Below are 16,284 nucleotides of genomic sequence, written 5' to 3'. Positions count from 1 at the left end.
GGCGCCGCGGCGGGGCTGAGCGGGCCGCGATGGACGGCCCGAGCGGGGCCCCCCCGGCCGCCGCCGCCGCCCCGTCGCGGCCGAAGCCGCCGCTCAGCATCCTCTTCTCGACGGCGCTGTTCTGCGGCGAGGGCGCGGCGGCCGCGGCGCTCTGCTTCTCCTACGGCCACTCCGACGACCGCTTCTGGCTGGCGCTCACCGTCTTCTTCATGCTCTGCCCCTCGGTGCTCGTGCAGCTCACGCTCATCTTCGTGCACCGCGACCTCAGCCGCGACCGCCCCCTCGTCCTGCTCATGCACCTGCTGCAGCTGGGGCCACTCATCAGGTGAGAGCCGCGACGGGACCCCCCGGCTTGGGGTGGGACCCCCATCGGGGCAGGATCTGGGGTGTGGGACCCTGGCTCAGGGGGAGGTGGCACAGACCCATCCCAGCAGCAGCACTGAGGGTCCCCCCTGGGGACCCYGTTCCTCCTGCTCCCTACATCCCGTCCAAGACCATCCCTGCGAGTAGCTCCTGCTCCATCCCGCAGCCCTCTCCCCCAGTTCTCCCTCGCTCAGAGAGGCTCCTTGGCCCTGCCAGGGCTGGGGGGACAGTGACCCCTCGCCTTCCCTGTCCCCCATCCCGCTGCTCTCGCGCACTTGGGGCCGCAAGATGCGGCTGCCCCCGCCTGTTGCAGCCGAGGTGCTCGCGAGGCACCTCACGTAGTTGCTGCTGGCACTCAGCACTCTCCTGTCTCTCTGGCTTTGGTCATCTTCTCGTTTAGGAAGGGATGATGTAAAAGCTGCCAGCCCTGATGCAGATCTCTGCTGGGGAGGCTGGATGTGAGCCGGGGTCCTGCCACCAAGGGGCTGGTTCTGGGACACGGAGAAGATCTGGGAGCCAGGCGGGAGAGGAGGCCGAGGGGGTGGATGTTGCTCAAGGCGGGAGGTGCTGCGCTCACTGCTCGGGAATGCCGAGGTGCCTCCCCGGGCCCCGGGGCTCCCGCGGCCTCCTTAGCTCAGGCAGCTCCTCTCAGCACAGACACAGGGCCCCAGGAGAGACCAGCGGGGTCACGGGTGGGCGGCACGACCGCCCCGCGGAGTCCATCCCCGGGCAGTGAGGCAGAGCCCAGYGGCCCCGAAACGTGGGACGCCCCAGAGCGCCGTGCCCACGGAGCGGCGGGAAGGCCACGGCCGCCACCACGCTTCCTGCTGCGCCGGAAACCCAGCGGGCCCCGCGAGCCCCACGGCTGCGGCGGGCACGGCCGAGCCACGCGGCGCTGCCGGCGAGGGCACACGGAGGCGGCCGGAGCTGCTCCCGGCGTGCGGCAAGCGGAGCCCGCGCCCACGGAGAGGTGTGGGCAAGGCAGTGCCCCGCAGCTCGCGCTGCCCCTCGGAGCCTCCCTCGAGGCTCTGGTGTTTCGCCGTTAGGGCTGGTGGTAAAGCACCAGCGCTGGCAGGGCTGCCAAGAGGATGCGTCCAAGAAGCTMATTCCATTTGGGTTGGAGACAGAGCAGCTTCTGCTGCCCTGGTGGCTGCTCATAAATAACGATCTGCTGTTGGTCCTGGCGCCAACTAATTCCTGAGCAGAAGCCAGACGGCAAGAGATGATGATCGCCTCCGAGACGGAGGCCGCAGAGCCCGGGGAGGCTGCGGAGGCCACTAAGGAGGAAGGGCCCGAGCAGTGCGAGCTCTCGGGACGGGTCTCAGCAAGGCCCATGGCCACCGACTGCACCAAATCCCAGCCAGCCCCCTGCTCTGCCCTCTCTGTGGTCCCTCATGGAAGAGCCTCTTGCTCAACAGAAGGGATTCAATAAAACATAGGTGAATTCTCCTGCTGTTCCTTAGGGACAGACACGTTTGGTGCCAACAGGCTGTGGAACCAGCAGCAGGACTCGGGCAGAAGGTGATGGAGCCCTTCCCTCCAGCTGTGTCCCCTCCACAGCGCTGGGGGTGTCCAAGTGCCCAAGTGCAGTGTCCAGCTGCGCCTTTCTCACTGTCACCTCCTYCTTATCTCCTCACCACACATTTCTTATCTCCCCACCACACACTTCTCCCCTCTGCACGCTCTGCAGCCCCGGGGCCGGGAAGGGGCCGCCCGGCTGAGGGCTGCTGCGTCCCGCAGGTGCCTGGAGGCCCTGGTGGTCTTCTGCTGGTCGGGCAAGGAGGAGGAGCCCTACGTGACCATCACGCGCAAGCGGCGCCTGCGGAAGGGCTATGAGGTGGAGCTGGAGCAGGAGGTGGGCCACTCGGCGCGCCGGCTGGCCACGCACCGCAACGCCTTCAAGCGCGTSGCCGTCATCCAGGCCTTCCTGGGCTCCACGCCGCAGCTCACGCTGCAGCTCTACATCAGCGTCCTGGAGAAGCACGTGCCCCCGGCGCGAGGTGAGCGGCGCCACGCACCCGTCGGTGGCTTTTCCTGAGGGCTTCCTGAGCACTTCCACCTTCCCTTGCAAATCCCTGCAGCGGAGCTATGTGCGTACCTTGCTGATAGCGGCAGCTCCCGAGTCCCTGGCACAGGGAAGGCGCCGGCTCCGTCACCCGCCCCGCCGTGGTTATTTATGGGCAAAGCGGGGCTGTGGCCACGGTGTGCAAACAAACCTGGCGTGCTCCYGCGGCTCTGCAGCTTCAGGCTCTGGTGAGGGGCTGTCCCTGCTGAGCCTCGCTACCCGGCGGCAGCCAACGGGGGTTCACACGTGCGGGTGGCTGCGCTGGACACCCCCYGCTCCTGGCACGTCCCCTGTGCCCTGTAATCGAGGGCACTGCGCCCACTAGAGGGTGAAAGTCCTACAGACGCATAAAGGGCCCTAGAGACTCCACTTCCAGCATTCCCTAAATTCCCTGGCAAGGACACCGCCCAGCACAAGCACAAGATTCCTCCAAGGTCTCCTTGCAGGCCCTGGGGTAGGAGAGGCTCGGGTAGGACTGGAGATCCCGGGAARGCCTCCTTGTTCCTGGAATCCTTTCCCAGGTCCCATAACAGCTCAGCACCATGGGCTTCTGTCCTAAGCCGAGCTGCCTGTCCCTGTCCCCTCCAGGAACAGCAGGTGGACATGGGCAAATACCCACGAGAGCCTTGGAAGWCCTCCTCTTGGCTAAACACAAGTGAGAACTCAGATCTCCCAGAAATAAGCTTTTCTTTGCAGCTTTTATGATCAAATTTCCCAGAAATAAACTTTGCTTCACCTCCCTTAGGACTGTGGTGGCTCTCTAAGTACCCATGGGCATCTCATATCACTGCTGCAATGTGGGGCATGGGCTGAGGGRACAGCTCTTGGCCCCAGACTCATCCCCAGCAGCGAGTCTTGCGCCAGACCTGACTCCCTGTGCTCTTCCTCCCCTTACAGCCGTCCTCATGGGCATCTGCCTGGTGTCAGTCACCTACGGGGCGCTCATCTGCAACGTCCTGGCCATCCAGATCAAATACGATGACTACAAAGTGCAGCTGCGGCCCCTGGCCTTCCTCTGCATCGTGCTGTGGCGCAGCCTGGAGATCTCCACGCGCGTGGCCGTCCTCGTGCTCTTCGGCACCGTCTTCAAGCACTGGATCATCCTCATCGCCCTGGCCAACCTGCTCGTGGTCTTCTTCCTGCCCTGGGTGCAGTTCTGGCGCAGCGGCGCGCGGCTGCCCGACAACATCGAGAAGAACTTCAGCCGCGTGGGCACGGTGGTGGTGCTCTGCGCCTTCACCCTGCTCTTCGCCGGCATCAACATGTTCTGCTGGTCCGCCGTGCAGCTCAAGCTGGCCGACCGGGACCTCATCGACAAGTCGCAGAACTGGGGCCGCCTGGCCGTGTACTACGTGGCCAGGCTGGTGGAGAACACGGCGCTCGTCGTGCTCTGGTACTTCTTCAAGACGGACGTCTACGAGAACATCTGCACGCCGCTGCTCGTGGTGCAGCTGCTGCTCGGCTACTGCCTGGGCATCTACTTCATGCTGCTCTTCTTCCAGTACCTGCACCCGTGCCGCCAGCTCTTCCACCACAACGTGGCCGATTTCCTGCGCTGCGTGTGCTGCCGGCGGCGCGCGCCGGCCCAGCCGCTGCTCCTCGAGGCTCCCTGCGAGCCCGGCGTGAGGCACAGCGTGGTCTGAGCTCGTGGGGCTCCTCCCGGGGCGCTGCCGGCCCCGCTGGGACTGAGCCGGGCTGCGGGCTGGGGGCAAACGCGACGGGTGGCCGGGCTGCACCTGGGGCACCCGGCTCCCGTGGCCCCGCGTTGCGCTGGCTGGGAGCACATGGCAGGACCCTGGGGAYGAGGGGATGCCGAAGGAGCATCCARCGCACGGGGCTGCACAGACTGCACGGGTGGTTCCCCCGCCTGGCATTTTTCTCGGGAAAGTAGGGACGGCGAGGGTGGCCGATGCTCGCGTTTGCCCAGCGGGGCGGGCGGCTGACTTGGTGCTCTGGCTTCCTGGTCAYTTCCTGGCACTTGCTTCCTGCCACCGGCAAGTGTGCCCCTCCAAAAGGCCCATTTGGCGCCGAACTGCTGCAAAAAGGAAGGAAAAAGAAATAAAATAAATAAAAGGAGGAGAAACCCGACTGCTGGGGGCAACCGTTCCTCGAAACATCTTGCCCCAAACACCTCTATGGGAGTAGCCACCTGGCCGGGACTGTCCCCAGGTTTGTCCCAGGGCCACCCCGCACCTGCCCTGGGCACMTGTGGCGGCGCCCGGCCCGCCCCGGGGCAGGAGGAAACGGGTTTAGCTGCAGGTGCGGGAAGCGGCGGGGCCGGGCGCAGCGCCGCGGCCTTCCCGGAGCGGCCGGCGGGGAAAGCCCCGCGGCGGGGCGGGCGCTGGCCGCCCCATAAAGCGCGCGGGCGCCCGGCGCCGCCGCGCCGGCACCATGGGCAACTGGCTGGTCAACCACTGGTTCTCGGCCGCTGTCGTCGTAAGTGCCGCTGCGCTCGGGTGCCGCGGGGTGGGCGCGGACAYGGGCCCTGCTGATGGGGGAGTTCAGGAGGGATGGAGCAAGTCTGGGCTTGAGGATGGGTCTGGCTCCGACCTGGGGATCCCAGGGAGGAATGCAGGCTGTCCTGACTCCAGGCTTTGCAAAGTCCCCTGCTCAGCGCTTCCTGAGGAAGAAAAATCTCTGCTGCTTCACACAGTCTGGAGCTCAGGGGGAAAGAGGCGGCCAGTGAAGCGGGCAGGGCCCCGTTTGGGGGAAATGGAGATTAAAATAAAATGTGGGTCCCTATGTGCAGGCTGGGGGAAACCTGCAGCATTTACCCCTTTCTCACTACCCCTTCCTCCTTTTTTTTTCCTCCTTTTCTTTTCCTTCCTTTTTTTTTTTTTTTAAATGGGGCACTGTGCTGATGCCAGTATGGAAGCGGGGGGCTGTTTCTGAGCCCATTCCAGGCTCAGCCGTGCACATAAGGAAGCASAGATTTGCTGTGGGGAGCAAAGCAGCAAGGCTGGGAAAGCCAAGACCCTGCAAAACATCCTGCTCCTGGGCCTGCCCCCATCGCCAGCCCTGCTCAGCTCTCGCTCTCTTAGCCCCAGGACTCTCCCTTGCGTGACAGCCTCACTGTCACAGCACATATTTTTGCTATCTCSCTTTCCTCATTCTTTCCCTGCGGAAGATGCTCGGTTGACGACCAGATAGCTGTTTTGCAAGACTCCCACGACTGTTGCCACCTTTGGTCCCATCCGTGCGAGCGTGGCCCTTCCCGTAAGGAAGCAGGAGGAGCTGTGCTGTCCTGGTGCACTGTCCCAACGGGACTGTGCGACGCAGGATGCGGCCGGGCCACCCCGGTGCAGGGAGCAGGGACTGGGGGCTGGGGTCCCTCACGGGACAGCGCCCGCGAAGCCTCCGCTTTCCCCCCGCAGGCCGCCTGGCTGGGCATCAACATCTTCCTCTTCACGTACTATTTTCTGTTCTTCGACCGCAATGAGCAGTACTTCTACACCAGGGAGATCCTCGGGGTAAGGCCCAGCAAGGTGCCACCCAGCCCTGTCCTCACCCAGGACAGCGTCACGCTGCCAAGTCCCCACTGCCATCCCAGCGTCGTCCCACCCCAGTCCCATCCCATCCCAGCATTGCTGCACCCCAGACCTCCTCCCAGCGCAGCCCAGCATCACYGTCCCAGTCCAACCCCAGTCCCAACACAGTCCCTCTCCATCCTGCTCCCTCACCAATCCTGCATCCTTTAATCCCAGCCCACGGCCCAGCCCTATTGCAGTGCCCCTTGGCTCCAGCCCTGGCTGCGATCCCAGCCCAGCCCCATGTGGCCGGTGCCGGGGCCGCGGGCAGACCCGTTCCRTGCGCGCCCATGCTCACCCCGTGCCTCCCCGCTCTCCGCAGTCTGCCCTGGCATGGGCCCGGGCCTCGGCCAAGTGCCTGAACTTCAACAGCATGTTGATCCTGCTGCCCGTGTGCCGCAACCTGCTCTCCTTCCTGCGCGGGACCTGCGCCGTGAGTGCCCCAGCTCCGCAGCGCGGGCAGCGCAGAGCGCGGGCGGCTCGTGCAGTGCACGCAGTGACCCGCCGCGCTCTCGCTGCAGTGCTGCAGGCGCACGCTGAGGAAGCAGCTCGACCACAACCTCGCCTTCCACAAGCTGGTGGCCTACGCGCTGGCGCTCTTCACGGGTATGCAGGGCCCCTCCTGGGCGCCCCTTGCTCCGTGCTGAGCCGGGGCCGCACGGTGGCCCCCACGCCCGTCACGGTGACGTGTCTGTCCCGCAGCCGTGCACACCATCGCCCACCTCTTCAACCTGGAGCGCTACAACTGCAGCCAGCAGGCCCCGGGCGGCAGCCTGGCCGCCATCGTCTCCAAGCTGCACCTGCAGGGCAACAACTGGCTCAACCCCATCCACTCCAACCACACGGTGAGCACTGGCCCGCAGCCCTGCGCCCCGTGGCCCTCGCGCCCCACTCACCGCCCCCCTGCCTCCCCGCAGACCCCCGAGTACGTGGCCTTCACCACCATCCCGGGGCTGACGGGAGTCATCATCACGCTGGCGCTCATCCTCATGGTGACGTCCTCCACCGAGTTCATCCGCAGGAACTACTTTGAGGTCTTCTGGTACACGCACCACCTCTTCATCGTCTACTTCGCCGGCCTCATCATCCACGGCATCGCGTAAGGCACCCCGCAGCCGCGGCACGCGCTGCCCTCCCAGGCATGGGGCACGGGCATGGGGCACAGGGCACGGCCCCGCTCATGCGGCCTCCCCACAGTGGGCTGGTGCGCGGGCAGACCCCGCAGAGCATGCGGGAGGCGCCGCCGCGGCTCTGCGCCCCGTGCCTGCTGGACCGGGACTGCGGATACTGCTGCTGCAAAGAGCCCGAGTTCGGGAGCATTCCTGCCGAGGTAGGAGGGCTGCGCTCGGGGGGCATGTGGACCCTGCAGYCGCTGGACGCAGTGGGAGGAGAAGCTTCTCCCTGGCACCTTCCCCTTAGCGGGAGCAGTTAGCCTGGGATGCTCCAGGCTTGGTGGTTTCGTTCCCCAGCATCTCCAGCCCTTTGCTCCCCTCTGTCCCCACAGTCCTGGAAGTGGGTTCTGGCCCCGGTCATCCTCTACATCTTCGAGCGGCTCCTCCGTATCTGGCGTGCTCGGCAGAAGGTGGTGGTCACCAAGGTGGGTGACGCTGCATCCCCYGCAGCCACCAGCACTGCAGGAGACATGTCCAGGCCGGGGGGCTGCGGGGAGGCTGGCAGGGGCTGCTGCTGCAAAAGGCCCCTGGCCCATGGGGACGGGGCCAGGCTGGGCGCTGAGCTGCAGCTCTTGCCCTCCCAGGTGGTCATGCACCCCTCCAGAGTGCTGGAGCTGCAGCTGCAGAAGAAGGGCTTCCGCATGGAGGTGGGGCAGTACATCTTCGTCAACTGCCCCGCTGTCTCGCTCCTGGAGTGGCACCCCTTCACCCTCACCTCGGCGCCCGAGGAGGACTTCTTCTCCATCCACATCCGTGCGGCCGGCGACTGGACGGAGGGCGTCATCGACACCTTCCAGCAGCGGACAGAGATGCCCAGGTAGGCTGGCAGCCCCCGCAGGGACCTTCCTGGAGATCATGGCCGAGCCTCTTACCCAGAGCCTGTCATGGCCAGGATCAAGGTGGACGGCCCTTTCGGCACGGCCAGCGAAGACGTGTTCCAGTACGAGGTGGCCATGCTGGTGGGAGCAGGCATCGGGGTCACCCCCTTTGCCTCCATCCTCAAGTCCATCTGGTACAAGTTCCAGCATGCTGACCAGGCCCTCAAGACCAAGAAGGTAATGGGCACCTGTCGGGACCAGCAGCTGATGTCCCCAGGCCATAGTTTCTCCATGCTTGGAGGCCCTCCTGATCCCAGGCACTGTGTCCTGCTTCCACCACCCTGCTCAGCTCTGCTCACCTCTGCTCTGCCTGGAGTAATTGCCTCTTTCTCCATGCGATYGCACCCCAGATCTACTTCTACTGGCTCTGCCGGGACACGGGGGCCTTCGCCTGGTTCAACGACCTGCTTGCCTCCCTGGAGCAGAAGATGGCCGAGTCGGGCAAGGCTGACTTCCTCACCTACCGGCTCTTCCTCACGGGCTGGGACACCAGCATTGTGAGTCAGTCACCTGCGGGTGGGCACGAGAGCAAGGTGGGAAACGGCCAGGGGAGCTGGGGAAGAAACACAGAAGAGCACATCAACAGCTCGCAGTGATAGCAGGCCTGGGAATGGGCTTTGCCTCCCTCACGCTCCCTCACACTGCTGGGAGCTACCTAGCGATGAGGGACTTGGGTGGGCTGGGTGGTGGTGAGGAGGGTCCAGCTCTCCCCTTCTCCCCAGGCCAACAACGCAGCGCTCAACTTCGACACTGTCACGGACACGGTGACCGGCCTGAGGCACAAAACCATCTTCGGGAGGCCAATGTGGAACACGGAGTTCGCGGCGGTGGCCACGGCCCATCCCAGGTGAGAGCCGGGACGGGCCCTGCCTCCCCAGGGCTCAGTGCCCGCCTGGCCGTGCAGGGCACGACAAGCACAGGCCTTGGGGACACCCCGGGTGCAGTGAGGGTTTACGCCACTCACCCCAGCCGCCCGCTGCAGCGAGGAGCCCCGTGGGAAGGCTCCAGTCTGTTCACTGTCGACAGGTCCGTGGTCGGCGTGTTCCTGTGCGGGCCGGAGGCCTTAGCCAAGAGCCTGCAGCGGTCTTGTCACCAGCACTCCAGCCTGGACCCCAGGAAGGTCCAGTTCTACTTCAACAAGGAAAACTTCTAAGYGGGATCCGCGCTGGCACTGTGGCTCGCAGAGGACAGGCAGCTGGTCTCTGCATCCCCTTCCAGCCCGAGGCAACTTGCCCCAAGCCCASCGAGACCAAGCAGGGCTCTGCCTCTCCACGAGACATGTTCAAAGACTGCTGCCTTCCTGACCAGTCTACAAAGAGCCCTGGCGTGTGGAAGGGGTCGAGCTCAGCACAGTCCTTCGGGAGCAGAAGCAGGACAAACACCGTGACATTGYGGTACCGGAGCCGTGCGAGGGCTGGGATCAGCTACGGAGCGCCCAGCAGGCTGGGCAGGACAGTGGGATGGGCCGAGCAGTCACTAGGGGCCAAACATGCCCCTCTCCATGTTTAAACAGTTCTTTACAAAAAAGGGTAAATCAAACCTGTTCTTTGCAATAAAAGCGAAAGGTGGTGACTGAGTCCACGGAGGTACAGAGAGCCTTTTGTTCGCCCCCTTTATGGGGCTGCACCTTTATGGGGCAGGCGGGGGTTGCCATAAACAGCCCTTGGCGGCGGTGTGGGTGGCTGCCTGCCAGCCCCTCCTCGTAGCGCGCCGAGCGGCCACAGGGCAGCCCCTCTGGATGCGCCTCAGCCAAGGCGACCAACTCAGCTCAGGTTGATCGGGGCAGAGGGGAGCCGAGCGGGCAGGGGCTGTAAGYGATACAGCAATCGGATACAGAGCCCTCCGCCGGCGGGGACGGCAGGTCGAGCCGCCCGCGCCGCCCCGGGCCGGCTGCAGCGCGGCCAAGGGCCTGGGGCTGTCCCCAGACCCCAACTCCAGCACCTCCCCAGGCGGGCACGAGGTCCACCGTGTYCCATGGGACACGAGCCAGCCTAGGGAGCGCCTTAAAAAGCACTATTTGCTGCCTAGGATGCAGCTACCTCTGTACAGAGCTTCTTTSGCTCACTCCCCCCACATCTCCCGCGGGCTCCCAGAGCTCTCCTCAGACTAGTCTGGAGTCCTCGCCCTGCCTCCACGGCAGGGTCACACAAGGCAATCTTTACTCAAACCCTCCTCCTCCCGCTTTATTTCAAACATCATAAAATATACACAGAGAAAAAGGGACAAATCACAGGGCAAAAGACGTTGGGTGGGGAGGAGAAACCTCCCCCTAAATGCAGCATCGGCGCAGATGGTGATGGGAAGCAGCCACCACAGAACATCTCCTCTGTCCGGGGGGGCAGACAAGCCTGCAAGAACCAAGGGTGGCGGAGTGAGCCCCTGCACTGCGAGGAAAGGCAGGGCCACCCCACACAGCCCTTCTATGCCTGGAAAAGGCTCAGGTGGGGCAGCACCAAGGGCTGCCGCTGCCCCGTCCCCTGGTCGTTACCTCTCACGGGGCTCCTGTGGATTTCTGGATTTGCTCCTTCAGGATGAGGATACTTTGCCGTTGCTCCGGGGGCAGCATGGCGATCTGGTCTGCGGTCAGCTGCAGAACCTGCATGATCAGGGCTGCCTGTGGGGAAAGGAGAGCATCAGAGATGTTGTCTGCCCAAACAACCCGGTGTTACTGGAGCCAGCAAAGGGACTGCTGGTGGGATCAGTTCTCCTGTGCAGCAGGACCCAAGCGTGGCCCAATTTCTAAGCAGACTGGGGTGAAATAACCACGTGCTCCAAACGCAGCAGGATCTGCAGCCCCGAGGCTGCGGGGTACAAACTCCCAGGGGCAGCTTGTCCCCTGCCACAGCAAGGAGTGCAAGGATTCACCCCATTCCTCCTCAAATGCCTCAGCGTTTCTCTCCTGCCCACTCACCTTCTCATGGTCCTGCGGTGTGACCTGGCTCTGCCCAGGGCTAAAGCCCCCAGGCTGCCCAGCTCCTTGCACTCCTGCCCCAGGAATGCCGCCTCCCTGCATGCCTGCCCCTGCCATGGTGGGAACCTGTGAGCACAGCAGAAGGCGTGAGAGGCCCTCCGGCCTCGGCGGCACAAATGCACCTCCGCTCATCTCCCATGCAGGGCAGTGCCAGCGCGGCCGGGCAGAGGTGCTGTGCCTACCTGGCGAGGCCCCTGCGGGCCGCTGGCTCCCATATTAAGCGGTCCTGGACCCTGAATGCCACCAGGCATCGGGCCGCGCGGGTTGGGACCAGGCCCGCGAGGCTCCAGGCCGCGGGGCTCCATGACCCTGGCCTCCATGGCCCTGGCCTCCAGCACGCGTGGCTCCAGCACGCGCGGCTCCAGCCCCCGCGGCTCCATCACGCGCGGCTCCAGCCCCCGTGGCTCCAGCCCGCGCGGCTCCAGGCCCCGCGGATCTCGTCCCACTGCAGAGGAAAGACAAGGTGAGCTGTGGAAGGGAGCAGCGCTGGAGGCAGAGCTGGAGGAGCCCGCTGCCTCAAGTCCCCTGCCCTGTCACAGTGTGGTCACTCAGCTGCCCAAACCCCCGTGCTGCACCTTGTGTGGGGGCAGCGGGCTCCACTCTTAGCCTGTTTGCTTCCAGCCACCCGCTCTTTCATGCCCCCTCTCTCACCTCGAGCGTCCATCAAGGGCCCCCGCGGCTCTCCCATCAGCGGTCGGGGTTCTCCCATGGGTCCCCCCCTCATCTCATGGGGGGGGCCACGGCTGTCATGGCCAGGCATATGGTGCAAAGGGGCTCCTTGGTGGGGCGGCCCAAGGTAACCTCTGACGCAGAGAGACGAGGAGAGCAAAGCAGGAGGAGAAAAAGCGAGAGAGAGTGAGTCAGACGCTGGCTTGGCACGGTCCGGGCAGAGCGCGGGGCATCACCCCCAGTGGCCAYGGGGAGCTGGGTGAGACGATGCCACAAGGCTGCAGTTACTGCCCTGGAGATGTCCCACAGCCCAGAACACAGGCTGTTCCTGGGGCCAGCAGCACACGGGCCTCCAAGGAGGCAGCAGTGACTCCCCGGAGGCTCCTGCCATCCCTGCCCTCAGTGGGAGGCCACCTCTGGGCAGGGGGCAGTGCCGAGGGCTTCCTCTCCTTCCCTCTCCCCTCACCTGGGCTCCACTTCGCCAGTGACTGAGAGCAGGGTCCCTCCACGAGGGTCATTCGGGGCATCTCCCAAAAGGCCGCGGGGTGGAGGGCCACTAGCGGGCAGAGGTCCACGCTGCATAGGGGCCCTCGGGTCTGGCATGGGCACTGCCAGGGAGACACACAAGAGCTGGTGAGGATGAGCGCGCACAGGGCGGCGCCGACGCTGCCCCGCGGCGGCCTGGCCGTGCTGCCCGCCTGGCTGCTGCTCCCAGCCCTGTCCCCCCGCTCCCTGGTTCTACCTGAGCCTCCTCAGGACACTGGGTGGCCACACGGAGCGTGGCTGCCCCCGTGGCCATCCCTCAGAGCAGGAGCTGCAACACCCTGACAAGGGGGGCTAGGAGCAGAAGCAAGACCTGTAAGGCTCCTCTTGGGGACATCTCAGAGGGTTGGACCGTAGGCAAAGACTGGGGCAGAGACTCTCCTCTTCCACAGCTCCAGCCTGCTCTTTCCTCCTGCCCCCAGAGGAAGCCCTGCCTCCTTCCAACCCTGCAAGGCTCCACAGTGATGGTCCTGGCCGTGCACACAGTGGGGCACTAGCTGCTCTATGCGCTCCACAAGGAGCTCCACGAGGGAAGGGAGCTGCAGCTGCAGGGATACCTTGGACACGCTCGATAGACGCAGGCCTGGCAGGTCCCACGGGCGAGAGCTGCAGGTTCCCTGGGCAAGCAGCAGGAAGAGAGGGAGAAGAGCAGACACGTAAATAGTGTATGCACACACGCAGCCAGCTCGGGAACAGCACTGCCGAGCCCCRTGGGGCCTCTGCCATCGGCCCTGCTCCCTGGATCCCCCAGGACACCTATCCGAAAAGACACCACTTGCTGCAGCCTGGCTTCATCAGTGTCTTCCCCTAGTGGCAGCTGTGACAGCGTGAGCGTGACAGCCACCTCAGGCAGGCCTGCACAGCGGGGCAGGGCCCTGCCCTTGCTCACTGTGGGCATGTGCGGGCCAGGATACCAAGCCCCACACTCAGTGACACTCAGTGATACGCAGTGAGTCAAGCCAACCTCTGCTGCAGCTCCCCACGACACTCCCAGCTCCAGGTTTCTGTCTGCTCTCCGCTTTTCTGCTGGGGGGTAGCAGAGAAACTGCCCAGAACTGCAGGATTGCTCTCAGGGAGACAAGGCTCCCCCAAAGAAAATGAGTCAGCTGCCCTTAGGAGACGTGAGGCTGAAGGAGCTCGAAACAGGTTTGCTGGGTTCCCCACGCAGGGCCTAAGACACCAATCAAGCCGATGGCGATATGGGCTCCCTGCGCGCCTCCCTGCTGGAAGAACAGGAATGCCCTGGCAGTGCTAAACCCAGTGCCTGCCTCGACAGGGCCACGCGCTGGATCGTCAGGAATCCAGCTCCGGGGCCGGGCCGTGCGGAGCGCGTCTGCGCAGGGAGGGCCGAGCGGCGCTCGCTGGGAAGGTCCCTGCCAAGCCTCGCGCTCACTGCCGCAAGCACAAGCAAAGGCCCAGCTCCCTCTGCCGGGCACAGCGCGGAGAGCGCGGGGAGCCCCGGGCTGGCGCCGCGGGCAGCGCCCTCGCAGCGGAGCAGCAGGACAGGGACCGCAGCAGAGCGAGGCCTCCCTGCCCAGGCAAGCGCAGGGACAGGCCGGCTCGCAGGCAGAGAGGAAACAGAGGCAGGCGGCCCTGCCGGCTGGGGAGCAGCTGCAGCAGAGGGGCACGCGCGAGCGAGGGAGCCCTCCCGCAGCCCCGCGGGACGCCCCAGCCCGCCCTTTACCTTGTCCACGCTCCAGGGCCACGGGCCCTGCTCCCGGTATGCCCACCTGCGGCTGCAATCCACCTGGGAGGCAACGCGACACGTGAGAGCCTCGCCAGCAGCCCCGGACCGATTCCTGGGCATGGAATAACTGCCCCCCTCCCAGCTCCTGGGGTGATTCCCGGGGATTTCGTTTTTTGGTGTCCATTTCCCACAGAGCAGAGGCATCTTTCCGAATCGGCAGCCCACGATTCGGGAGTCAGCAGTGTCAAACCCCCCAGGCTGGGACAAGGCCCTGGCAGGACCCGCAGGATCAGCSGAGCACTCACCTCCCGGGGCCAGGGGGCCGGGGCCCGGCACGGCGGCGGCCATGGCTCCCGGYGCCGGCACGGCGCCCTGCAGGGGCGGCTGCAGCAGGGCAGGAGCTCCGTTCACGTGCAGGCCGCCCTGCGGGACAGTCGCCCGTCAGCCACACGCTGCCGCCCGGCCCCTTCACACCCGCTCCGTGCCCACGCCGGGCACAGCGAGTCCGACTCTTACTAAGGGCTGTGGCTGCGCCGCCGCCGTGCTGGCCGGGTTCAGCGCGGCATTTGGGCCCGGCCCTGGTCCCGGCCCAGGCCCTGGTACTGGCACTGCCTGCTGGCTGCCTGGGATCAGAGGAGGGACACTGGTCTGGCGGTGCAGGATTTTCTAGGAGCAGAAGAGGGAGAAGGAAGTTCTCTTGCACTGCCCCTTCCACAAGAGGCTGCTGCAGCCGCCGCCGAGGCAGAGGGGACCCACCAGTGCGATCTCCGGATCAACGATCCTCATGACCACCTGGGCCTGCAGCAGGGCGTAGGCCAGCTGCGGGTTCTGCAGCAGCATGTTCCTGGCTTCCTGGGGGCTGTTCTGCACACACAGCTGAGGAGGAACGCACGGCTGAGAGCTCCAGCACAGCACCAGCGGCTGCGGGTGGAAGGGACGAGCCCTCCGCCTCCACTCACCTTCATCTGCTTCATCAGCTCAAACATCTGCTCGGGGGGCAGGCTGGCCACCGCGCGGCTGATGGACTCGGGGGCATCTTCGGGATTGACCGGGTCCCCATAGGGCGACTCTATGATGGGGGCGCCGGTGCCCAAGCCTGCAAGGGAGGTGGTGACACAGGCTGTGACCTTGCTCTGGGGGCAACAGCACCTGGCTGCATTTGCTCTGCTCCTCAGAAAGGGAATGCCAGTCACCAGCAAAGGGAGAGGCCGCCAGAGAGAGCAGGGACAACAACCAGAAGGGAAAATACAAAGTTTAGCCCACATGCCCCTCTGCAAACTGCACATGCTGTCACCGGAGCAGAGGAGCTCCCCAGCGTGCCCCCCTCACCAGTGACACCGAAGAGACGTTTCCCAACACTCCAGGCCATCCCGTAACACCACCGCCGCTCCCCCCGCAGCACCCGGGCTCACTCTTGAGCTCCTCCTTGTTCTTCTCGCTGGCCGCGTTGTCCACGCGCAAGGCGCGGCCGCTGAACTCGCGCCCGTTGAGGTTGCGCATGGCGCTGAGCGCCGTCTCCTGGTCCTGGTACTCGCAGAAGCCATAGCCCTTGGGCTTCCCGGTCTCCCTGTCGTACACCAACCTGGAGGGCGACGAGGACGGAGACGCTGAGGGCAGCGGGAAGGCAGATAGGGGGTAACAGCGCGGGACAGACACCCAGCGCCAAGGGATCCCGCTCCAGGCTTGTGGCTGCTCCCAGAGCGCCCGCTTCCCAAGGGATATTGGGGGACACCGTGGGCTGCTCCTTGTGCCTGTCCTGGAAGGCCCCAGGCTGCTCCCGCGGCCATGCATGGCCGGGGCTCTAGGGAGGCTGGAGCAGGAGAGCATCCCGACATCCCCATATCCTGACATCCYGATATCCCAACATCCCAATATCCCAATAACCGAACATGCAGACATCCCGGTATCCCAACATCCCGATATTCCAACATCATGATAACCCAACATCCCAATATCCCGACATCATGATATCCCAACATCCCGATATCCCAGTATCACAATGTACCGGTACCACGATATCCCGACATCCAGACATCCCGATATCCCAACATCCCAACATCCTGATATCCCAACATCCAGATATCTCAACATCCCGACATCCCGATATCCCAACATCCCACTCTCATGATATCCCAACATCCCGCTATCCCGACACCCGGCTATCCCGACATCCCGCTATCCCGACATCCCAGGCGGGCGCTCCGGCCATGCCCGGAGCCCCAGGGCTCCGGCGGTCCCAGGCGCTCCCGCAGGCCGCGCTCGGGACACAGGCCGGGCCGAGCCGGGCCGGGCCGGGCCTCACCTGAAGCTCACCACGGGCCCGACCTCGGAGAAGATGTCCTTGAGCTGCTCCTCCGTGGCCTCGTACGGGATGTTGCCCACTGCGGGAGAGAGCGCGGCGCGGCGCGT

At 65.0% G+C, this 16,284-nt stretch overlaps 3 protein-coding genes across 3 annotated transcripts in view; 2 read left to right on the top strand and 1 right to left on the bottom strand.

Annotated features, from left to right (window-relative positions):
* Positions 1–92: 92 nt before the first annotated feature.
* XKRX (XK related X-linked) lies at positions 93–4,071 on the top strand. Its single transcript, XM_026035984.1, has 3 exons — positions 93–325; positions 2,104–2,363; positions 3,326–4,071. Exons 1-3 carry the CDS (start codon positions 210–212, stop codon positions 4,069–4,071), a joined length of 1,122 nt encoding a protein of 373 aa, XP_025891769.1. The 5' UTR covers positions 93–209.
* A 741-nt stretch (positions 4,072–4,812) lies between these two features.
* NOX1 (NADPH oxidase 1) lies at positions 4,813–9,158 on the top strand. Its single transcript, XM_026035993.1, has 13 exons — positions 4,813–4,864; positions 5,803–5,898; positions 6,278–6,388; positions 6,477–6,561; positions 6,658–6,800; positions 6,873–7,054; positions 7,153–7,285; positions 7,460–7,552; positions 7,712–7,944; positions 8,020–8,182; positions 8,356–8,502; positions 8,728–8,852; positions 9,032–9,158. The coding sequence occupies exons 1-13, from the start codon at positions 4,820–4,822 to the stop codon at positions 9,156–9,158; spliced, it is 1,683 nt and encodes a 560-aa protein (XP_025891778.1). The 5' UTR covers positions 4,813–4,819.
* A 1,020-nt stretch (positions 9,159–10,178) lies between these two features.
* Positions 10,179–16,284, bottom strand: part of CSTF2 (cleavage stimulation factor subunit 2) — a 6,673-nt gene continuing 567 nt past the window's right edge. The window contains exons 2-15 of the mRNA XM_026035930.1: positions 16,178–16,256; positions 15,288–15,457; positions 14,835–14,971; positions 14,632–14,751; positions 14,392–14,541; positions 14,181–14,298; positions 13,873–13,935; positions 12,746–12,805; positions 12,112–12,253; positions 11,628–11,779; positions 11,159–11,421; positions 10,917–11,042; positions 10,494–10,619; positions 10,179–10,353 (exon numbers count right to left, since the gene is read on the bottom strand). Coding sequence (XP_025891715.1) covers positions 10,497–10,619; positions 10,917–11,042; positions 11,159–11,421; positions 11,628–11,779; positions 12,112–12,253; positions 12,746–12,805; positions 13,873–13,935; positions 14,181–14,298; positions 14,392–14,541; positions 14,632–14,751; positions 14,835–14,971; positions 15,288–15,457; positions 16,178–16,256 — 1,703 coding nt within the window. The 3' untranslated portion in view covers positions 10,179–10,353; positions 10,494–10,496. The remainder of the gene's footprint in view (positions 10,354–10,493; positions 10,620–10,916; positions 11,043–11,158; positions 11,422–11,627; positions 11,780–12,111; positions 12,254–12,745; positions 12,806–13,872; positions 13,936–14,180; positions 14,299–14,391; positions 14,542–14,631; positions 14,752–14,834; positions 14,972–15,287; positions 15,458–16,177; positions 16,257–16,284) is intronic.

The sequence above is a fragment of the Nothoprocta perdicaria genome, unplaced genomic scaffold (genome assembly GCF_003342845.1).
Source record: "Nothoprocta perdicaria isolate Ctin4 unplaced genomic scaffold, notPer1 scaffold_17, whole genome shotgun sequence".
NCBI classification, from domain to species: Eukaryota; Metazoa; Chordata; class Aves; order Tinamiformes; family Tinamidae; genus Nothoprocta; species Nothoprocta perdicaria.
This window is presented reverse-complemented; position numbering and strand designations above follow the sequence as displayed.